The sequence below is a fragment of the Thalassophryne amazonica genome, chromosome 5 (assembly GCF_902500255.1).
Source record: "Thalassophryne amazonica chromosome 5, fThaAma1.1, whole genome shotgun sequence".
Lineage (NCBI taxonomy): Eukaryota > Metazoa > Chordata > Actinopteri > Batrachoidiformes > Batrachoididae > Thalassophryne > Thalassophryne amazonica.
Window position 1 is genome coordinate 83,411,602 of NC_047107.1, and position 24,773 is coordinate 83,436,374.

General features: G+C 40.4%; 1 protein-coding gene and 1 long non-coding RNA gene across 2 annotated transcripts in view; one reads left to right on the plus strand and one right to left on the minus strand.

Annotated features, from left to right (window-relative positions):
- Positions 1-20,224, plus strand: part of si:dkey-178e17.1 (tricarboxylate transport protein B, mitochondrial) — a 73,673-nt gene extending 53,449 nt beyond the window's left edge. The window contains exons 4-9 of the mRNA XM_034170729.1: positions 11,012-11,150; positions 13,166-13,250; positions 13,356-13,460; positions 17,533-17,648; positions 17,783-17,856; positions 20,082-20,224. Coding sequence (XP_034026620.1) covers positions 11,012-11,150; positions 13,166-13,250; positions 13,356-13,460; positions 17,533-17,648; positions 17,783-17,856; positions 20,082-20,196 — 634 coding nt within the window. The 3' untranslated portion in view covers positions 20,197-20,224. The remainder of the gene's footprint in view (positions 1-11,011; positions 11,151-13,165; positions 13,251-13,355; positions 13,461-17,532; positions 17,649-17,782; positions 17,857-20,081) is intronic.
- LOC117510842 lies at positions 19,248-21,203 on the minus strand. The gene is made up of 3 exons (XR_004560824.1): positions 20,577-21,203; positions 19,371-19,372; positions 19,248-19,257 (listed from the first exon to the last, which is right to left on the minus strand). It is a non-coding gene; the product is annotated as an uncharacterized LOC117510842 (long non-coding RNA).
- Between the last annotated feature and the right edge of the window lie 3,570 nt (positions 21,204-24,773).

A 24,773-nucleotide genomic window follows, 5' to 3' on the forward strand; every position in this document is an offset into this window, starting at 1 on the left:
ATTTTGTGTACATGAGATTGGTGCAGGGGAGGTTAAGGCAACCCCCCTCCCCACCCACTGGGAGGGGAGGCCCTTCTGAGTCACTGCGTGGATATTTCTATTCAATATTATGACTTTTTCTTTTATATTTGAACAATTAACTACCGTATATGTAATTTTTTTTTTTCATTGCAGTTGTTTTGGTTGTGTGCATTAAGTTGTTTTTCCACCTGGAACCAGTAATTAACAAACTCTGTTTATAACAGTCCATTACCCACAATGCACAGCATAAGTGCCACACTCCCCTCCCCTGTATAATTATATTATGCAATTATAGAAGTGACATTTATCATCAGACATGGGCGCACAGTGTGCGTGCACATATGCACCCGTCTCAGTCGGTTGCTCTCTCTCTTTCTCGTTGGAAGGTAGAGACAGTATGATGGAGAGACAGGTTTAGTGAGGCGGAGCAAAAGATGGTAGTTGAGCACAGTCAGGGCCTCAGTGTTACTGCAATGGAGAGGACATATGTTGATGCTGTGCTGTTGCACGTTTGCGTGCTCGTGTGACATCCTGCTTTTCAGAGGGAGTCTGAATGGCTTTGTTTCTGCTCTAAAGGTGCTTTTTTATTTTGACAAGCAGAAAGGTGTAGGCCATGTTCTGTGATGATGTCATCAGGTTGCATTTTTATGCGTATGTAATTGCATGATTTGACATAGTACAGGGGTGCTCAAGTTCGGTCCTCGAGAGCTACCTTCCTGATACTCTTAGTTGTCTCCCTGCTCCAACACACCTGAATCCAATGAAAGACTCATCAGCAGGCTTTTAATGAGCCTTTCATTGGATTCAGATGTGTTGGAGCAGGGAGACAACTAAGAGTATCAGGAAGGTAGCTCTCGAGGACCGAACTTGAGCACCCCTGACATAGTACATACAAAGATTTCAAACCTAATGTGCTTGTTGAACACATTCTGCTTGTTTCAGCAGTGCAGTGAGAAATTAGTCAAAACAGCTTGAATAGAGAACTAGAACACTGTTGGGAAAGATTTGGTTTCTGGAGAATACGTTGGCTCTTGTAAAGCTGACCACCACCTCCTCTGAGCACATTCTTCGATTGGTTCTTTTTTTAATCCCCTCTGCGTTTAGCCTGTTTGCCTCCCTCCTTCACACCCCCCCCCCCCCCCCCTTGCCACCATCCCATTAACTAATTGCCTGTGCACCATCTTGCGTCAGGTCATCTCTTGGAGGGTTGAACAGACTCTGGAGCCTTTAACCTTTTCCTCCTTAACTCTTTGCCCTTATCCACGTATTTCTCTCCACTGCTTTTATTTCTTTCCTCCAGCCTCTTCAACCCACCTTCATCTCATCGGCAGGCTGACCTTGTAGAAGGCCCCGCTAATGAAGATTGGACAGTGCAGTCTGCTGTCCAGAATGACTCATCATAGACTGTGGATGTCAGCCAAAACACCATGTGTCATATTTCTAAATGTAACGTTTTCCAACCCTTTCGCTGGATAAGGAGATATTTGGAGAATAAATTGACAAGTGAGCTGGCCTGGCAGCAGCATATTTCTCTCCAGCAGCTTTTAATGAATACCATTTGTTTTCCAAGTTGAGTTAACTGAAGCAGTCACAGAAATGGACATCTGCGTCCTTGAGTGCCTGTTTTCATACCATAAACGTGGATGCCTATATTTTTGTTTATTGGTTAATGATAAATAATTCAAAAACTTGTTTTTGTGCCAATAAATAATGTACAAATACTCCCAGTCTTTATTATGTTTATAATACACCTTGCAGCGCAGTAGTGCCATCTCAGTTCACCCACCAGCTTCAGCACCCCTGCACCACCTTTGGGGACCCTGATGGGTTACAAGGGTGCAAGCATACAGGTCACTCCCCATTAAGTCAACAAGGGACAGCTACTGGGAAACAACCCAAAATAAGGACACTGTTCAAGCTCATAATTGGCCTGTTGGGCTTTATGTGCCCCTGAAAGGAACCCAGCTTGTGGTCTATCGCAGCTATCAGTCCAGCTTTCCCTGCAGTCACTGGAACTTTCCCCAAAGACAGGCTTTTATAACTTTCAAATACCCCTTGCAGTGCGATGAGACCCAGAGTAGTACCATCTCACTTTACCCGCCAGCTTCAGCAGCCCTGAAGCATCCTTGTGGACCTTAATGTGTTACAAGGGTGCAGGCACACAGAACACCCCCCAGCAAAATGAACAAGGGTCATAGCTCCATGGAAACAAACCAAGGTAAGCTGGAGAGATACCCCCAAAATGAATGTTATTAAACCAAAACGTAATTTAAAAAAATGTATGTATTTCATACATAACCTGCATGTCCTCTCTCATATTTGTTTGTTATTGTGTTATTGGTGGTATGGCCAAAGCAGATGGACACCACACAGAGTCTGGTCTGCTTGAGGTTTCTTACTGTTTAAAAAGAAAAACCTGTTGGATGTACATGATTTAAATATGCACATGATCATGGCATTATGAAGGTGGTGGTCTAAGTTGATTGCAGACATGCTTGTGGCTGATGAGGCTGATTCAGGACAAAGCAGCAGTTGTAGCATCTGCAGATGAAGGTTTGGCCAGGATTCAATGTCACAGTGTCTACAGTCTTCCTTCTGCATCTTGTGTCCTTAAGGGTGGATCTGCAGGAGTCTTTGAAGGAGGAGACAAGATAGAGTGCAGCTAGAGTAGACCACTGGTGATGGTCAATGTGACAAGCACCGAGGGATTTCGTCAAACAGTCCTTGTATCACTTCTCCGGTGTCCCGCGTTACGATGGCCAGTGGACAGCTCACCGTACAGGATGATTTTGGGGAGGTGATGGTCCTCCATCATGGAGTGCCCTGCTTAAAGTAACTGTGACTTCATCAATTTGGCCTCAATGCTGATGACCTCTGCCTGTTAGAGAACTTCAACACTGGCGATGAAGTAATGTTTCTGTGTAGGCTCTCAGTTGTCCAGGTGGTTTCCATAGTAGAGAAGCTTGAATCTTCGACTGGACTGGGTTGCTTGACGTGAGGACGTGCGAATTAGTTCACCCTAAGGACGGGATCCCTAGTTACAAACAGAGCAATGTAGTGTATTATATCAGATGTCAGGAAAACTGTAATGAACACTACATAGGTGAGACTAAGCAACCTTTAAACAAGAGGCTATACCAGCACCGCAGAGAGGTCGCCAGTGAACCTCAGTCTGCAGTTCATCTCCACCGGAAAGACACTAACCACACGTTTGAGGACAAGGAAGTTAAAATCTTAGCCAGAGAGAAGAAATGGTTTGAGAGAGGTGTCAAGGAAGCATTCTTTGTAAAACAGCTGAAACCCAGCCTTAACCGGAGGCGGGTCTCAGACACGCTTTGTCCCCTGTTTACAATGGGGTACTCAGGTCAAAGCAGTTTTAGTCTTTTGTTCATGGTAATGAGTCATTCACATCATCAGCAGAGTCATCAAGGGAGCCATCAGGGGAGGCTTCCATCCCATCATTAGGAGAGTGCTAACTAGAGCACAATAGGTGCTAATTAGAGCTATTGTTTAGTCACTAGCCTATAGCAGTCGGCCTCTCGGTAGGAGGGGTCTGGTTAGGTTAAAAACTCCAGCTTTTGTTGGCTTCTGGTTTATTGTTCTCTACAAGAGTCAAGACAGAAGTCAGACTACCAGAGCAAGAATTTTAGCTGAGGAAGCTTCTGTGATTTGAAGCGAAACGTCCTCACGTCAAGCAACCCAGTCCAGTCGAAGATTCAAGCTTCTCTACTATTGGCGATGAAGTCAATCCAGTGGATGTTGAGGATGGTGTGGAAGCAGCACTGGTGGAAGCACTTGAGTAATTGTAGGTGGAAACGGTAGGTAACCAAAACTCAGAGAAGGTTGGTAAAGACAGGCTCTGCACACAATGATCTTGGTGCCTTTCTTTAGGTGTCTGTTATTCCACATTTGTACACTTTGCTAAATGCTGCTGGACCATTTTTAGTTCAGTGTCGCTATTGGTGATGTGGGGAGGGTGGTACTTCTCCTGGTGTTGCAGGCTGATAGAGGACCTCCATCTTCTTCAAGCTGACTTCAAACCCAAAGATCTGAGCAGCCTCTGTGAAACAGGAAGTGATGCACTGCAAGGCTCTCTCCATGTGTCTGGAACAAGGACAGTGTTGTCGGCAAAGGGGATATCGCGGATCAGCTGCTCCAGGGTCTTCGTGTGAGCCTGCAGTCATCTGAGGTTGAACAGGCTGCCATCAAGATGGTATCTGATGTAAACACTGTCCTCACCATCAGATCTTCAGTGACCTGCTTGAACATCATGTTGAAGAGAGTCAGTGCCAGAACACAATCCTACTTCACACTGTTGATGATTGGGAACTGCTCTGAAAGGTCACTGCTGAGTCTGACTTGGCCACGTTGATCTTCATGCAGCTGGATGACCATGTTGAGGGACGTCAAGGGATTTTACTGGTTGCTTGGGGACACAAAGAAGTGGTCAGTGTTGGGCAGTGCCGTTTGCACTGAAGAGAGCCTAGAAGTGTTCTGACCAGCGGCTTAGGATGGACACCTTGTCTGTGAGGAGCGCCTGGGCGTCTGCGCTGCCCAAAGGACTCTGGACCTAGAATGAAGGGCTAGACACTGCCTTCAGAGCTTCATGGAAGCCTCTCATGTCACTGGTGTGTGCACAAAGCTGAGTTGTCTCTTCAAGGTTAGTCCATCATTCGTTCTGGTTCTCATGGAGCTTGTGCTGGAGGGTGCTTTATACGAGACGGAAGACAGCTTTCTTCACAGGACATAATTGCTAATTGGGGTGGATGAGTGGATCTCTTCTTCAGCAGCAGGATTTGAATTTCCTTGTTGTTTTCAACAAATCAGTCTTTGTTCTTTGTAGTGAACCCAAGGGCTTCTTCAGGAATCTGGAAAATATTGGTTTTCAGATTGTCCCAGAGCATTAAAGGAGGAGGGTATGTGGGGGAGCTTGCATCTTCAATCCTTGACTGGACGCTGGCTTTGTTTTCAGCTGACTTGAAGCTGCCTACCTTGTGCTTCTTCCTGCAGCCCCCCCCTTTGGTTTGAGTTTGGTCTGGTTTGGCACATGATAACAATGTGTCCAGCTGACAGACTGACAAAATATTTTTTATGTATCTAATTGCAATACATACAAAAAATATCATATTTGGACACATTCTGATCATGTGCCAAACCAAGTCATGCTTCCTCTTTTTCCCCAGTAAAGTTAGACCTTACTCAAGGGAAACACCTTGAGGCGACTTGGCACTGTACAAATTAATTGAATCAATTTATTGCCTTGGCTTCTGCCTCAATTTATATTGATGCTCAGCTCTGAGGCTTGCTGTCTCCGCTCCTGTTAGAGGGAGCTCAGGATGCAGAGTCAAATTGTTCCAAACTACACTGTTATACAAATAATGAATTTTTATGAGTTCAATGGTACAAATATTTCATGAGGTGAAAGCTGGAACATACCATTCAACGAGTATGTTCCAGCTTTCACCGAATTAAATATTCATTCCATTGAAAGAATGTAAAAACATTCATTATTTGCTTTATATAACGGCTAAAGTAAATCCTTGTCATTTGATATTATATTAATTTACAAACAACACAAAAGAGACTTACATTTTGGTGTGTCTGTCACTGCACTGACTTTGTGTACTTCAAAAAAAAAAAAAGACTGTGTACTTCCTCACTCCAACGAAAAATCACATCAGAAATTTGTCCAGCTTTTGTGCATCACTGCTCCTTGACATCAACAATCCAACACGAACTTTAAATAGAAGTTCAAAAATAATTCTGACGATGAAGTCTGCGATGCCATGCACCGATTTTGTGTACTTCCAAAAAACCCCCCCAAAAAGTGTGTACCTCCTCAATGCAGCAAAAAAAAACAAAGTTAAATTAGTCCAGCTTTTCATTCGAACGTACTCCAAACAGCTCTTCATGCCTCCAGACAGCTTACAGCACTGTGTGTGTGTGTGTGTGTGTGTGTGTGTGTGTGTGTGTGTGTGTGTGTGTGTGTGTGTGTGTGTGTGTGTGTGTGTGTGTGTGTGTGTGTGTTTGAGGAATTGGCACCGTCAATTAGCACCTTCAAATTGTCGTCTGTCAGCAAAACAAACTCCACATGTTTGGCTAAATGCTGTCGCCACTACTGGGCGGGGTTCACAGCATGCAATGGTACCAAAACGTATGGAACCAATATGCACTCTAAATGGAACCAAATTCCATGCTGAATGCAAAGCAAGACAAATGGGACATACAAAACACCAATGAAATGGCAAGGATCCACTCAGCCGTTATATAAAATGAAATATTGTTTTCCTTCTGTCTGTAGCATTAAAGCCGTCTGCTAACCCTGCATGAGAGTCTGAGTAGATTTATTTTATTGACTGTTTTTTTTTTTTTCTGCTTTAGACATGTGGTAGTTAGGTAATAGTGGATATCCTGTTTTAAAACAAATGACAAACCCTTGTGGGAATACAGACTGATAACAAGCAGAAAAAAAAAAAAAGAGTGAGAAAGGCAGAAAACTCCAATCATAAGAGCCAACGGTAGGAAATGAATTCTGTCAGATGACGGCTAAATGTTTGGTCTGCATGAAAAAAGACAGAGAGGAAAACAAAGCATTGATCAAGTGCAATTACCTTTCCTTCCCCTGACTGTTTTTTTTTTTTTTTTTTTTTTTTGTAAATGCATGGAGCGGCATCCTGCCTTCAGGATGAATTCCATCTAGAAATAAATCACTGGCACAACATGGATGGATGAATGATGGATTAGATTTATTGTCATTGTCATTACAAGTGCAACAACAACGAGATTACGTCCACACTAACATTTCCACAGAGAAGATACAGCAATTAATCCATAATTATTAGTTGTTTACTGTAATAATGGCACACATCAGAATTAAGACAACACATATACATTTGACATTGTTTATGTGCACTAAACTTGAAACAGTCCATTTTCCAAATTGAGGCGATATGAGTGTGTGGTAGCCGCTGCAACAGGAGTCGCGCCGCTGCTAGCTTGGGGGGAACGGGGACCTGCCGCAGCTAAAACCGAGAACATAGCCGCAGGGTAAGTTCCATCCAGGCACGCAGGGTCCCCCGGCCCTGATCTTCTTGTTGAAAAAATGGCGTCAATAGCGTTCAGAGACCAGCTGATCAATTCCATGATTAATCCAATATAGTTTGAAGAATTCACAGCCTGGTGAAGTAGGGACTTTTAAGATTGGAGCAGAGATAGAGGCAAGAGGAGGAGATGTGACCGCCCTCGCCGGAGTCCCAAGCAAGATAAGAAGATTGTGATTGCAGTGATATTTAAACATTCTTGCTCTCTTGTTGCTGCTAATCACTCATTGTCAGTGAGACTGGTTTGTCTTTGATAAGGGCACACGATAATAAAATAAAAGCTAAAGAACAGTCTGTATCTTTAGTCATTTGTCTCCAGTAAATTCTCAGTTGGAAGGAAATTAGTAACTTGGCTAAGTCAACAGCGAATCCATGAGGTGCTTGATGTCATTGAGTCACACAGACAAAATGTGTGTGTGTCTGTTCATACATCTTGCTGTATCACTGTTGATGGGAGCCGTGCAATGATGTTTGATTGTTACTGTTGTTTTTTTAGCACAATCTAAACAGGCATATTGGCCTCCTTTTGGTGAATTTGTTGTTAGACAGTGTCCGCCACTCAGTTTTTACTGTATGCATGTTTTGCAGTTGATTGGTTAAAAAAAAAAGCTTAAAAACACAGGAAAATGCTAAAATCTTAGGCATTACTTTAAGAATTATTTTTCCATGAAGAAAATGTTATTTTAATTATTGGAAATCTTCTAAATTTAAAATCTTGTTCTTTGAGCTCCCTGTTCTCGCCCTGCCCAGTGGCTCCATCATATACGAGGTGTGTTAGAAAAGTATCCGACCTTTTTATTTTTTGCAAAAACCTGATGGATTTGAATCACGTGTGCTTGCATGAGCCAACCTTGAACCTTCGTGCGCATGCATGAATTGTTTTACGCCTGTCGGTTGCGTCATTTGCTGGTAAGCAGCCTTTGTGTGAGGATGGGTGTAGTCTCTCGTCAGATTTTCTTTGCAAGGAAATGGCAGAATGACTGGAGCAGCGTGACTGCATCAAATTTTGCCAGAAACTGGGCGACAGCCAGGTCAAAACCATTCGGATTATTCAGACGGCTTTCGGTGACGATCCTATGGGCATCACACAAATTAAGGAGCGGTACAACCGGTTTAAAGACGGCCGCACAACAGTGGAGAGCGAGCCACGCTCCGGTCGGCCATCAACATGCTGAAATGACCGGATCATTTCCAAAGTGAACGCTGTGGTGATGCGGGACCATCGTGTGACTATCCGAGAAATTGTGGAAGAGGTGGACATCAGCACTTTTTCGGCACATTCCAGTGTGACAGAAGATTTGGCCATGAAAAGAGTTGCAGCGAAATTCATGCCGATGGCTTCGGCACGAAGCTGATAGCGGAGCAAAAGCGCCTTCGTGTTGAAGTCTCACAGGACATGTTGTGACATGCTCACCTCTTCCACAATTTCTCAGATAGTCACATGACTGAAAAGCCACTGAAAGCTGTCTGAATCTTCCGAATGGTGGAATAGGTGGGCATGTCACATGTCCTGTGAGACATCAGGTTTTTGCAAAAAATAAAAAGGTCGGATACTTTTCTAACAGACCTCGTATATGTTATCCAGTCCTATCTGTGCTCTCCCACTGATATGCTCATCACAGCCTATCCCTGTCTGTCCTCCTCACTCCCAAAGAAATTTACAGTATCTCCAGCTCTGCTTCCTGTTATTTTCTTAGTGCCACCATTTTTCATCATATTCATCTAATAGATTACAATTTGTTCATGTAAATGGGGAATCTTCTTCACAGACTAAGGTTAATTATGGAGTTCCACAAGGTTCTGTGCTAGGACCAATTTTATTCACTTTATACATGCTTCCCTTAGGCAGTATTATTAGACGGCATTGCTTAAATTTTCATTGTTACGCAGATGATACCCAGCTTTATCTATCCATGAAGCCAGAGGACACACACCAATTAGATAAACTGCAGGATTGTCTTACAGACATAAAGACATGGATGACCTCTAATTTCCTGCTTTTAAACTCAGATAAAACTGAAGTTATTGTACTTGGCCCCACAAATCTTAGAAACATGGTATCTAACCAGATCCTTACTCTGGATGGCATTACCCTGACCTCTAGTAATACTGTGAGAAATCTTGGAGTCATTTTTGATCAGGATATGTCATTCAAAGCGCATATTAAACAAATATGTAGGACTGCTTTTTTGCATTTACGCAATATCTCTAAAATTAGAAAGGTCTTGTCTCAGAGTGATGCTGAAAAACTAATTCATGCATTTATTTCCTCTAGGCTGGACTATTGTAATTCATTATTATCAGGTTGTCCTAAAAGTTCCCTGAAAAGCCTTCAGTTAATTCAAAATGCTGCAGCTAGAGTACTAACGGGGACTAGAAGGAGAGAGCATATCTCACCCATATTGGCCTCTCTTCATTGGCTTCCTGTTAATTCTAGAATAGAATTTAAATTTCTTCTTCTTACGTATAAGGTTTTGAATAATCAGGTCCCATCTTATCTTAGGGACCTCATAGTACCATATCACCCCAATAGAGCGCTTCGCTCTCAGACTGCAGGCTTACTTGTAGTTCCTAGGGTTTGTAAGAGTAGAATGGGAGGCAGAGCCTTCAGCTTTCAGGCTCCTCTCCTGTGGAACCAGCTCCCAATTCGGATCAGGGAGACAGACACCCTCTCTACTTTTAAGATTAGGCTTAAAACTTTCCTTTTTGCTAAAGCTTATAGTTAGGGCTGGATCAGGTGACCCTGAACCATCCCTTAGTTATGCTGCTATAGACTTAGACTGCTGGGGGGTTCCCATGATGCACTGAGTGTTTCTTTCTCTTTTTGCTCTGTATGCACCACTCTGCATTTAATCATTAGTGATTGATCTCTGCTCCCCTCCACAGCATGTCTTTTTCCTGGTTCTCTCCCTCAGCCCCAACCAGTCCCAGCAGAAGACTGCCCCTCCCTGAGCCTGGTTCTGCTGGAGGTTTCTTCCTGTTAAAAGGGAGTTTTTCCTTCCCACTGTCGCCAAGTACTTGCTCACAGGGGGTCGTTTTGACCGTTGGGGTTTTTACATAATTATTGTATGGCCTTGCCTTACAATATAAAGCGCCTTGGGGCAACTGTTTGTGTGATTTGGCGCTATATAAATAAAATTGATTGATTGATTGACCATTTCTAATCTGTACACAGTGGTGGGCACAGCTAACCAAGAAGTTAGCTTTGATAACCGCTAATCCGCTAACTGAAAAGTTAACTCACAAACCCAACACGACCATAATATACATACATAATATGCAATATAAACCAAATTAATCCGGATAGTTTATCTACATTAATGTCAACTCTGTCATTTTTACAAAGTCAAATTGTAACATATCTTTTCATTTTAAAATAATTCTGAAGGTTTGAATATTAACACACAGATGCCAAAAGGCATCTGTGTAAATATAAAAAAATGATTGATTGATTGATTGAAAAGGCATTATGGGAACATAATGCTTTTACATATATTTAAAACATATAAATAAAACCAACCAATCAGTGATGAGTGGAGGCTCATTTGCCCATCCCTTTGAGCATCTGTGTGTGTTAATCTTCAAACCTTCAGAATTAGCTCATTATTTAAAAATTAAAAGATATGTGTTATATTTTCACTTTGTAAAAATGACAGAGTTGATATTAATGTAGATAAACTATCCAGATTAATTTGGGTTAGAAATCAAAACCATAAGTCAAAACTGCTTTGCTTTTCATGACTTCCGCCACACATCTGGAGCAGTGTATGTTGAATGTAAATGACCTTCTACTGGGGTACAGTTGAGCTCAGCTCCTCTGTACCCCAGCTCCTCACCTCCTCAGCTCTTGTTTAAGTTTTCCCATAATCCTCTGCTTACTCTGTTGTCAGGTTTGGAATGTTTGAGTTTCTCAGTAACCATGCGAAGGATGAATCTGGACGACTGGGCAGCACCAGAGGTCTGCTGTGTGGACTTGGAGCCGGAATCATGGAGGCTATTTTAGTGGTCTGCCCCATGGAAACCATTAAAGTACGTATATCAGCTGATTTGTTATTGGAATTATGTAGTTTAAAAAAAAAGTGGTTTTATATTTAAAGGTACACTCCAGCCACCAACCCAAAGAGAGACTGCTGCTACATTATACAGTGCATTCGGAAAGTATTCACAGCACTTCACTTTTTCCACATTTTTTTATGTTACAGCCTTATTCCAAAATGGATGAAATACATTTTTTTTCCTCAAAATTTGACACAGAACACCCCATAATGGCAATGTGGAAAAAAAGGTTTTTTTTCCTTTTTTTGTTCTTTTTTTTAGATTTTTGCAAATTTATAAAAAAAAAAAAAAAAAAAAAAAAAAAAAAAAAAAAAACAAGAACCCACACGTACATAAGTATTCACAGCCTTTGCCATGAAGCTCTAAATTGAGCTCACATGCATCCTGTTTCCACTGATCATCCTTGAGATGGTTCTGCAGTTTAATTGGAGTCCACCTGGAGTAAATTCAGTTGATTGGACATGATTTGGAAAGGCACACAACTGCCTACATATAAGGTCCCACAGTTGACAGTGCAGGTCAGAGCGCAAACCAAGTATGAAGTCAAAGGAATTTTCTGTAGACCTCCAAGACAGGATTGTCTCGAGGCACAAATCGGGGGACGGGTATAGAATCATTTCTGCTGCTTTGATGGTCCCAATGAGCACAGTGGCCTCCATCATCTGTTTTGATCCACCAGGACTCTTCTTAAAGCTGGCTGCCCATCTAAACTGAGCGATCAGGGAGAAGGGCCTTAGCTCGGGAGGTGATGAAGAACCTGATGGTCACTCTGTCAGAGCTCCAGCATTCCTTTGTAGAGAGAGGAGAACCTTCCAGAAGGACAGCCATCTCTGCAGCAATCCATCATGCAGCATCATGCTGTGGGGATGTTTTTCAGCAGTAGGAACTGGGAGACTAGTCAGGATTGAGGGAAAGATGAATGCAGCAATGTACAGAGACATCCTGGATGAAAACCTGCTCTAGAGTACTCTTGACCTCAGACTGGGGCAACGGTTCATCTTTCAGCAGGACAATGACCTTTAACACACAGCCAAGATATCAAAGGAGTGGCTTCAGGACAACTCTATGAATGTCCTTGAGTGGCCCAGCCAGAGCCCAGATCGAAATCTGATTGCACATCTCTGTAGAGATCTGAAAATGGCTGTGCACCGACACGCCCTATCCATCCTGATGGAACTTGAGAGGTGTTGCAAAGAGGAATGGGCAAAACTGCCCAAAGATACTGTAGATGCGCCAAGCTTGTGGCATCATATTCAAGAAGACTTCAGGCTGTACTTACTTATGTACATGTGATTTCTTTGTTTTTTCATTTTTAATAAATTTGCAAAAATTAAAAAAAAAAAAAAACTTTTTCATGTTGTCACTGTGGGATGTTGTGAGTAGAATTTTGAGGGGGAAATTAATTTGCTCTATTTTGGAATAAGGCTGTAACATAACAAAATTGTAGAAAAAGTGAAGCACTCTGAAAACGTTCTGGATGCACTGGATTCAGTTAAATGTGTTGAAGCATGGAGCTGTGGCAATGACCCTTTCTGGCTGTGCGTCAGTCTTGTCAAAACAACTCTTAAAATGTGGATTTAAAACATCACACACACTGGTAGCACACCATATGCAGATGTGCATGAAAGAAAATAATTCTGGTCTTATAATTGGAGTTTTGTCTTTAATTGATGACACTGATGTTGTTTTTGTGTTGACCACTTTGTTCAAGTTTATCATTGGAAAAGATTTACTACCACCAACATGCAAGGGACTAATATGGCAGAGTGAGGCCTGTCTATTATTCTGTGAGCTTGTTCACAGAGCTCTACTTTGTATAATGTTAATTATTTTTAAAGTCTGTGACGTTTTATACTATTACTGTTTTTATACTATCGCGTCTCATTAGGAAATCGCCCTACATAAGAAAAGTCACACTATAAGTATCTTGCTTTTTAAAAAGCTTTGTTTTGAATGTTTTGCATTCACAACACATTTTATCCCAACAGGTTAAATTCATCCACGACCAGACTTCAGCCTTCCCCAAATACAAAGGTTTCTTCCATGGTGTCAGAGAGATTGTCAGGGTTCAAGGTGAACAACTTTAATGCATACAACTAACCTGACACCTACTGGACAAACAAGGTAACACAGCTCATTTTATAAGTAAGTAATTTAATCAGTTCATCTTGTGATCAGGTTTGAGAGGGACATATCAGGGTCTGACAGCGACTGTCCTCAAACAAGGCTCCAACCAGGCAATTCGCTTCTTTGTGATGACCTCACTGAAGAACTGGTACAGAGGTCAGTGTGCACCACTGCATGTTTCTGAAAATTCAGTGCAAGGAATGCAAAATGACTTTGTAATACAACCCCAATTCCAGTGAAGTTGGGACGTTGTGTAAAATGTAAATAAAGACAATACAATGATTTACAAATCTTCTTCAACCTATATTCAATTGAATACACCACAAAGACAAGATATTTGATGTTCAAACTGATAAACTTTATTGTTTTAGTGCAAATATTTACTCATTTTGAAATGGATGCCTGCAACACATTTCAAAAAAGCTGCTACAGTGGTATGTTTACCACTGTGTTACGTCACCTTTCCTTCTAACAACACTCAATAAGCGTTTGGGAACTGAGGACACTAATTGTTGAAGCTTTGTAGGTGGAATTCTTTTCCATTCTTGCTTGATGTACAACTTCAGTTGTTCAACAGTTCTGGGTCTCCGTTGTCGTATTTTGCGCTTCATAATGCGCCACATTTTCAATGGGCGACAGGTCTGGACTGCAGGCAGGCCAGTCTAGTACCCGCACTCTGTTACTACGAAGCCATGCTGTTGTAACATGTGCAGAATGTGGCTTGGCATTGTCTTGATGAAATAAGCAGGGACGTCCCTGAAAGTCCTTGCTTGAATGGCAGCATGTTGCTCCAAAACCTGGATGTACCTTTCAGCATTGATGGTGCCGTCACAAGTTGCCCATACCATGGGCACTAACACCCCCCCATACCATCACAGATGCTGGCTTTTGAACTTTGCGCTGGTAACAATCTGAATGGTCTTCTTCCTCTTTTGTCCGGAGGACACGACATCCATGATTTCCAAAACAATTTCAAATGTGGACTCATCAGACCACAGCACACTTTTCTACTTTGTGTCTGTCCATTTCAAATGAACTCGGCCCAGAGAAGGCGGCGGTGTTTCTGGATGTTGTTGATGTATGGCTTTTGCTTTGCATGGTAGAGTTTTAACTTGCACTTGTAGTGACAAATTGTGTTAACTGACAATGGTTTTCTGAAATGTTCCTGAGCCTACGCGGTAAGATTCTTTACACAATGATGTCAGTTTTTAATGCAGTGCTGCCTGAGGGATCGAAGGTCACGGGCATTCAGTGTTGGTTTTTGGCCTTGCCGTTTACGTGTAGAAAGTTTTCCAGATTCTCTGAATCTTCTGATTATATTATGAACTGTAGATGATGGAATCCCTAAATTCCTTGCAGTTGAATGTTGAGAAACATTGTTCTTAAACTGTTGGACTATTTTTTCATGCAGCTGTTCACAAAGTGGTGATCCTCGCCCCATCTTTGCTTGTGAACAGCTGAGCCTTTTGGAGATGCTTCTTTGATAACCAATCATGACACTCACCTGTTTCCAATTAACCTGTTCACCTGTGAAATGTTCCAAACAAGTGTTGTTTGAGCATTCATCAACTTTCCCAGTCTTTTATGTCCCAGCTGTTTTGAAATGTGTTGCAGGCATCCTTTTCAAAATTAGCAAATATTTGCACAAAAACAAAGAAGACTAAAAGTTTGAACATTAAATACGAGGTCTGTCAATAAAGTATCGTACCTTCTTATTTTTTTCAAAAACTATATGGATTTCATTCATATGTTTTTACGTCAGACAAGCTTGAACCCTCTTGCGCATGCGTGAGTTTTTCCACGCCTGTCAGTGACGTCATTCGCCTGTGAGCACGCCTTGTGGAAGGTGTGGTCCCACCCAGCTCTCCACAATTTCTGTGATACTTACTGGACTGGTAAGCATTGAAAGCCGAGATAGGCATGTCCCAACTTGTCCCATGACACGCCGAAACGGAGGTGTTCTTTGTCTCGCTCAAACAGCGAATCGGTCGTTACGCACGAAGCCTCCGCGCGGCTTTCCATGACAAAATCTCTTGTTAAAAGTGAAATCTGCCGGAAAATGGCTGATGTCCAGCTCTTGTGATAACCAGAGAAAGTGCACACGATGGTCTCGTATCCACAGAGCCATCAGCTTAGAAATTATCTGGCGTTTTCTGCCTCGTCGTCGCAGCTCGGAGCGCGGCGCGCCGAGCGTCCTTAAAGCTGTAGTAACAGTCCTTATTCTCTGTGAAGCCTGTAAAATTTTCACCGAAAGCCAGATAAATTTTTCAAATGGTTTCCAGGTGCCAGTCTCTAACAGCTTCTGAAAAAATTCAGATGGAAAAAAAGTCCAAATCATTCCGCCATTTCCAGACAATGAAAATCCGACGAGGGGGCGGGACCACTCCTTCCACAAGGCGTGCTCACAGGCGAATGACATCACCGACAGGCGTGGAAAAACTCACGCATGCGCACGAGGGTTCAAGCTTGTCTGACGTAAAAACATATGAATGAAATCCATATAGTTTTTGAAAAAAATAAAAAGGTACGATACCAATCCCAACTTCATTGGAATTGGGGTTGTAAAAGTGTTGGTGTGTATTAAACACCTGATGAAGAGGTGCTGGTTATGAGTTTTATTTTTTAATTAATGACTTTTGTCCCACCTGGGGGGTCACGTGCACCCTGCAAGCCTTGAATGAAGTGCAGCATGTTCCTTCAGGCATCAAAACAAAGTTTGCCACTGACCTCCAATATTCCTTATGGAGGCAGAATTTCAACAAAAATGCAAACGTGCACACGTGTGTGTGTGTGTGTGTGTGTGTGTGAGTGAAGGCTGCACAATATTGCAAAACAAAACAAATGACTTTGCAATATATTTTTTTCTACCATCTACAGTATATTGCATTCTGAAAAAATACAGGAATTGACACCATATTAGTTTAATAGCTCTGTTTGGAAAGAATAGCCCAGTCTGTAATGATTGGGGTGATTTTTGTAAGTGAATGCATCTGCACAAAAAATAAAACTTCAAAACAACAATAAATAAATAAATAAGACTGTGAGGAACTGCCAACAAATTACCAGTTTTTGGTCAGCCTTTTGTTGCGCTAATTCTTAGTGCCATTAAAGTGTGTAGTACTCACTTTGGACACAGTTTTGTATGATGAATAATATTAAAGTATTATTAACTGAGCGCGAGGTCTGTACAGGAAAATATCAGACCGAGCAAGTGAAGTTAATAATTAATTTATTATATGCCTATAATATGTATAAACATACGAACTTACAGTATCGCCCGAATATGAAAGCTGGTGACGGTTTTGGATTCATACCTGTTTGCTTTCTTCAACTCCATGAAGAACGCAAGCTACTAATCGCCAGAACTACGTATAAGTGGAATGGAACTGGAACAACTGGTAATTGACGGAGTGGATGATAATCAGCGGAATGGGTCATTTTTGCTTATATTACACCCAAAATAAGTATTGATGAGATGATCAGGTCTCACCATTAAAATAATCACGTTATTTAGCCACTATATAAAGCTACAGGGCAGTATTAGAAGCTCCAAACTCTTGACAGAACAAATGACAGAATGCGAGCTTGTGTGGTGCCATCTAGTGTTAGTGAAGGTAAATTTTCCAATATGGCGAGCTGCTGTGCTGGCGATTAGTGCTAATTGGAACAGAAAAGACATAAGTTTGTGATTTGCACGTGACGGGGGGACTTTCTCCTTTGTATGATAACATTATCTTAAGATTGTTTGTCAATATCTTGAGAGCAGGTGGCATAGTAAGGTGCTGTTCTGTCAATCATTCCATCAATTGTATTATCATTCTGGTTCTGCCAACTGATCTGGTTCTGCCGATTAGTACCAACTGTGAAGAACTTGTTAACAGATGGTCCGATAATTAGCTGATAAGCCTTCAATTTGTGTGTTTTTTTTTTCCGATGATATTTAGATATGTATGGACTATGTTCATCATGTCCAACTTGTTTTTTGTTTTTTTTTCCTAATCGTGTTTTTAGCTTTCTGGTTTGTAACAAATCTGATACGTGATCCGGACCGATTGTCATAGAAATGGTCTGATATGGGAAAATATCACACCAGAAATCATCCAATCAGTGCACGCATAGTGTCATAATAATGTAGTATTCACTCAAGCATCTGCATATTTCCCATAGGTGTTTACTTGTTAATCACATGGCTGTAACTGATTTTATTAACTTGGATTTTTCCTTACAGGTGATAACCCCAACAAAGCTATCAATCCTTTAGTGACTGGAGTGTTTGGAGCCATTGCAGGGGCAGCCAGTGTATTTGGAAACACTCCACTAGATGTCATCAAGACTCGCATGCAGGTAAATAATATAAAGCACAGATTACTCGTATCATTTGAATTATCCCTCAGCAGGAACTGTCCACACATTTGTTTGAGAGAAAACAAACAAATCTGAATACTACTTTGTTGGAACGCTGCTGTCTTTCCTCACAGGGTCTAGAAGCACATAAGTACAGGAACACAGTGGACTGTGGCCTTAAGATTCTGAGACATGAAGGCTTGGCAGCGTGAGTACACCTTCATTCCAGTTAGTGTGGTTTAACAACTCTCTTGTTGAAACCTCTTAAGTGTTGTTTCAACACTCTCACTGTTAAATGTTCCAAAGTTTCTTCTCAGAGTTGACACAATCAGTTTTGAGTCAACCATGTTCACGTGTAATTTAACTTTGCGGGTGCAATCATAACCTTTCCCATGAACTGAATGAGAAATGAGAATATAGTTGTGCTTTGTTTTTTGTTTTTTGTTTTTAAGTGGTGACACTATGCAGGGCTGTACAAAGTTCAGAACTGAATTGAGAATGACTCTTTGAATTTCAATTCAGTTTTTGAATTTGAGTTAAATTTTGAACTGAGATAGCAAACAGGATGCAGAATTCTATTTCTGAATTTTGCACAGCCCAAACGCTATGCCAATCATGTTACTTGAAACTAATCTACTTGAGGTCTTCATTTCTGTCATTCTGATTTTAAAGATAGCGGTGCAGTTTAGCTAAAATTTTCATAACTATTGTGCATGTTGTGATAAAAGCATAGAATTTGGTACACATATAGCCAAAGGTATTCCAATTAAAACTGGATACTGAGCCATCATGACTTTTAAATATGTCACCCATGGCAGCCATTTGTTGAAAATAAAAATGGGGAAAAAAAAAATGCTCCAATAATATTGAAGAATATACCATATTATATAATGATTCATTAGAGGTCAGTTCCAGGATAGCGCGACATCTGAAAATAAGCATTAGTTGATTTAGAATATGTGTGCTAAATTTCATGCTTTTATCACAAAATGCACAATTATTTTGCTATGTCATCCCACTAAGAAGCCCAAACACAAATGTTTGAACGCTGAACAGTGTTAATGTGCTCTCTATAGTTAAAACACACTTTCATCCCGTCTCTTTCTGGAATATTAGGACCAATTAATTTATTTTTGCTACACTTGGAAGACATTTGGGTTTGAGATGTAAAGATGAATATCTTCACTGTGATACAAATACGTATCTCCATTTTTGGTAAATTGAATATTAGTGGGTTTGCATCTGATAGTGATAATATGAGAAGACAGTTTCGAATGTTGGCTTTTAGCTCCCAAAATTTACAGCATTGTTGTAGTTGATGCCCAAATGACCTCTCAAGACCGAGGCTTGATACCTCAAGCCTCCTGAGCTCTTCCCAGGTGTCTCTCAAGCTCACAGTTTGAGGTTATGGAAACATGAACGTCACTGCCAAGATAAGGAAATTTCTCTGGACGTTTGACACTTTCACTGCTTACAGATGCATGAGTCAACCAAGAAAAACAACCACCAGTGACAGAAGCATTGTGAAGGAAAAACCCAGTGTGGCAACATCACCAATGTCCTCCAAAGAGCAGGGGTGAAGGTATCTCACTCCAGTGTACAAAGTGGGCTGCAAAAGCAGAAAGATAAAGGCCACACGAGAAAATGCATCAGTTATGGTTCATAGATACTTTACAATAGTTTTGGATCAAAGTTTTATGGACTGATGAGAACAAGATTAACATCTACCAAAGTGATGGAAAGTCCAAAGTCTGGAGGAACAAAGAATCTGCTCATGATCCAAAATATATCAATTCATCTGTGAAACAGGGTGTATTTGTGCCATAGCTTGTGCTTATGTGGCTGTTTTTCAACAGACTCGCTAGTTTTCACTGGTGATGTAACTCATGATGGCAGCAGCAGAGAGAATTCAGAAGTCTATGGGAACATTTTGTAGGCCAACGTACAGAGGAATGCACTCAAATGAATCAGGAGGAACTTGTCATGTGCAAGACCTTGATCCAAAACATACTGACAACTAAACAAAAGGACTTTTTCGGGGCTCTCGATTTGGCCTTCTCCTTGGATAAGACACTTAATCTGCATTGTCCCAGTCCACCCAGCTGTAAATGGTACTGGCCTTGGCTGGGAAAGTAATCTGTGATGGACTGTCCAGTGGAAGTGTGGACTCTCTTTTGCTTCATGCTACAATATCTGGGGATAAACACAGGCCTGATGGGACTCAATCTAAACTGTCTTCTCATATTCATCTTAAAGTCAAACCCAAATGTTTTCAGTGTCGAATATGTTCTGATCCTTGATGAGACCACTGAAAAGAACTTGACCTAACAGTACATGGTGGCCTATTTCAAAAATAAAGAAAGAAGAAGAAGAAGAAAAAAAAACCCAACCTAAATTCTGTCCTGAATCTAAACTGTCTGTTTCTCTCTGTAGTTTCTATAAGGGGACAGTTCCCCGGCTGGGCCGTGTGTGTCTGGATGTTGCTATAGTTTTTATTATCTACGAGGAGGTGGTGAAGGTTCTGAATGCTGTGTGGAAGACTGACTGAGACAACTTCACCTCCCTGCTTCAGACACAGATCCAGGTTTGTACGTTAAGGAAGAAATCCGACATCATGGACTGGCTCTGTAAATGAGACGGAGAGAGAACAGGTTTAGTATGGCCCAAACCTGGACCTGGGTACACATAGAACCAGCTAACCCTAACCTGCTTGAATAGAAGAAGGGTCAGTTTCACAAAGTGAGACCATAAAATTAGTAGAGAAGCTTGAATCTTTGACTGGAGTGGGTTGCTTGACGCGAGGACGTTTCACTTCAAATTGCAGAAGCGCAGAAGAAACGTCCTCGTGTCAAGCAACCCAGTCCAGTCGAAGATTCAAGCTTCTCTACTATGAAAACCAACTGGACAACTGAGAGCCTACACAGAAACCATAAAATTAGACAAATAACTGATAAAAGCTACTGTGTCCAGGAGATATTAATGACTGTATGTAAAAGAAAGCCTGAAGCAGCATGTTTGAAATTATTATAAAATTATTATTTCAAAATGTCAATGTTCTGGTTAACTTAAAGCTATAGTGTGTATAATTTAGTGTCATCTAGTGGTGAGGTTGCAGATTGTGTTATACTCTTGCTGGTTGCGATATTGTTTCTCTTCACGTTTTTGATTCATTGGCAATGCCGATTCATGCCTCCTTGCCTTCTCTTGTGGTGAGCACCATGTATGATCCAATCAGTTTCACAAAAATGAGGGTTCCTAAACTTGTGAGCCTGCACTAGCAACCAGTAGACAGTGTATAGGCAAACAACCATGGATTGCTCTTATTTTTCATTAGTCTTCCAGTGGTGCTGCAAAATGCAAAAGATGGAGTGAGTATGTCCTTTTTGGGTTCCTGTACCAACATGGCGGCTTTCATGTGAGTGGGGCCCACTCTCATGTAGATATGGTGGGCTCAGTCTAACCTGAAAAAAAACCCACTTTGATTCATTATTGCAGCTAATTATACACTAATGAACAGATGGTTTTGAATGCTATATTCCATAATTTTAAAAATCTGCTTCATAAAATGTCCTCTTCAGGGAGTAGTATGATGTGTTGTCATTCACAACTGTTTTGCTGGTGTTTCATGTATGTATGTATGTATGTATTATTATTATTATTATTATTATTATATTGTATGCTGGTGTCATTTTTTTTTTTTTTTAATAAAATAGTGCCTAATACAGCTTTTTAGAGACTGAAAGCAGCAGTTTGTAGTCATCCCATTAACTGTATTAACACCCATAATTGTAAGGCTTTAAGTAAGAAATGTTTTACTTTTATGATATGCTGATGATGATGATATTATTATTATTATATTATTATTATTATGTATAAAATGCAGCTTCTTTTTATTCTTGTGCCAAATACCAAATCTGTTATGAAACTGTAGTCAGAGTGAGAACAAACAGAAGTACTAGCTTTTGATATTAAAAGAGAAGAGCAAGTATTATTACTCTGCTATACATTTTCCAAATATTTATTATGTATTTAAATGGAATGTAGAGTATATAGACAGTCAAGAGACATCTCACTGTTGACTTAGTGTATGTAGTGTGGGTGTGTGTGCATGCGCACATGTGCTGTTTTTATTTATTTATTTTTTCTTAAAGTTTGTAAGTGTTTCAGTTTTTCTCTGCAGTGTGAACTGCTGTTTTTTTTTTTTTTTTTTCTCGTTCTTTGAATTTCTGGATGTATGTGTGTTTTCTCTTTACATTTAAAAGTTTAATTCTTGGTTTACATTCAGCATCCATATTTAGTGCCGTGTTTAATTTTTCTTGAATATTCTGTATTCTTATTTCACTCGTGTGCCTTTTGTGGTTTGAATTTGTATTACTGGACAAATATTCTCATGATGTCCGCTGACTTGATATTGTTAATATCTGTAATAAGTGATTGTTGATATCAGTCAGAATATCAAAATAATTAAAATTTGTCCTCGTGCCATCACTGGAGATGCAAAACTGTCAGAATCTGTGTGTGTAAAGACTATATTAAATGAATGTTTTTTTGTTGTTGGTTTTTTTTAATAACTATTGATATATTATTTTATGTTTTGCCAAACAAGATACTTGTAATGTTTGGTGCTAAATAGTTAAGAGGTGTGTTTGTGAGTGTATGTGACCTTCTGTGGATCTTTGTGATGAAGCTTAGTCAAAAAAAAAAAAAAGGTTTGTCTCTACTAAAGTCGTGTTGTTGGGGAAACAAAAGTCATTAAAATACAAACTGAAAGTTTGCAATCATGTAGAGTGTGTTTTGTTGAACTGAATTATAACACATCATGTCTATGAGGAAAAAAATCCTGAATACATCTTATCTGTGCTCTTGCATCAACACACACCATACAGTAGTGTTCAGAATAATAGTAGTGCTATGTGACTAAAAAGATTAATCCAGGTTTTGAGTATATTTCTTATTGTTACATGTGAAACAAGGCACGGCAGTAGATTCAGTAGATTCTCACAAATCCAACAAGACCAAGCATTCATGATATGCACACTCTTAAAAACCTCCTAAGACCCAGAGGTTCTCATGAAACAAAACTTTAGTATTATGGTCTAGACAACCAAAAATGTCATGTCCCCATATGTGGATGCCAGGCCCTAGGAGTTTATGGCTATGAAATTGGGCTATTAGTAAAAAAAAAAAGTAGAAAAGGGGGTGTTCACAACAATAGTAGCATTCAATCAGTGAGTTTGTCAATTTTGTGGAACAAACAGGTGTGAATCAGGTGTCCCCTATTTAAGGATGAAGCCAGCACCTGTTGAACATGCTTTTCTCTTTGAAAGCCTGAGGAAAATGGGATGTTCAAGACATTGTTCAGAAGAACAGCATAGTTTGATTAAAACGTTGATTGGAGAGGGGAAAACTTATTGCAAAAAAATTATAGGCTGTTCATCTACAATGATCTCCAATGCTTTAAAATGGACAAAAAAAAAAAAAAACCAGAGACGTGTGGAAGAAAACGGAAAACAACCATCAAAATGGATAGAAGAATAACCAGAATGGCAAAGGCTCACCCACTGATCAGCTCCAGGATGATCAATGACAGTCTGGAGTAACCTGTAAGTGCTGTAACAGTTAGCAGATGCCTGTGTGAAGCTAATTTATTTGCAAGAATCCCCCGCAAAGTCCCTCTGTTAAATAAAAGACGTGCAGAAGAGGTTACAATTTACCAAAGAACACATCAACTGGCCTAAAGAGAAATGGAGGAATATTTTGTGGACTGATGAAAGTAAAATTGTTCTTTTTGGGTCCAAGGGCCACAGACAGTTTGTGAGACGACCCCCAAACTCTGAATTCAAGCCACAGTTCACAGTGAAGACAGTGAAGCATGGTGGTGCAAGTATCATGATATGGGCATGTTTCTCCTACTATGGTGTTCGGCCTATATATCGCATACCAGGTATCATGGATCAGTTTGGATATGTCAAAATACTTGAAGAGGTCAGGTTGCCTTATACTGAAGAGGACATGCCCTTGAAATGGGTGTTTCAATAAGACAATGACCCCAAGCACACCAGTAAACAAGGAAAATCTTGGTTCTAAACCAACAAAATTAATGCCTCGCAGATGTGAAGAAATCATGAAAAACCGTGGTTATACAACTAAATACTAGTTTAGTGATTCACAGGATTGCTAAAAAAGCAGTTTGAACATAACAGTTTTGAGTTTGTAGCGTCAACAGCAGATGCTACTATTATTGTGAACACCCCCTTTTCTACTTTTTTACTAATAGCCCAATTTCATAGCCTTAAGAGTGTGCATATCATGAATGCTTGGTCTTGTTGGATTTGTGAGAATCTACTGAATCTACTGGTACCTTAATGGTTTCCCATGTAACAATAAGAAATATACTCAAAACCTGGATTCATCTTTTTAGTCACATAGCACTACTATTATTCTGAACACTACTGTATATCGCATACCAGGTATCATGGATCAGTTTGGATATGTCAAAATACTTGAAGAGGTCATGTTGCCTTATACTGAAGAGGACATGCCCTTGAAATGGGTGTTTCAACAAGACAATGACCCCAAGCACACTAGTAAACAAGCAAAATCTTGGTTCTACACCAACAAAATTAATGCCTTGCAGATGTGAAGAAATCATGAAAAACTGATTATACAACTAAATACTAGTTTAGTGATTCACAGGATTGCTAAAAAAGCAGTTTGAACATAATAGTTTTGAGTTTGTACCGTCAACAGCAGATGCTACTGTTATTGTGAACACCCCCTTTTCTACTTTTTTTTTTTTTTACTAATAGCCCAATTTCATAGCCTTAAGAGTGTGCATATCATGAATGCTTGGTCGTGTTGGATTTGTGAGACTCTACTGAATCTACTGGTACCTTGTTTCCCATGTAACAATAAGAAATATACTCAAAACCTGGATTAATCTTTTTAGTCATATAGCACTACTATTATTCTGAACACTACTGTATGTTCCTCTGGAACTCCAATCTACAGCATTTCTTCAGTGCATTTAGTTGCAGAGGCAGTTGCCCATTGCTGATTTTTGGCTCCAATTGCCTTCCCAATTCTAAAAATGTAGAAATCAGGTTTGATTTATGACAGCAACAT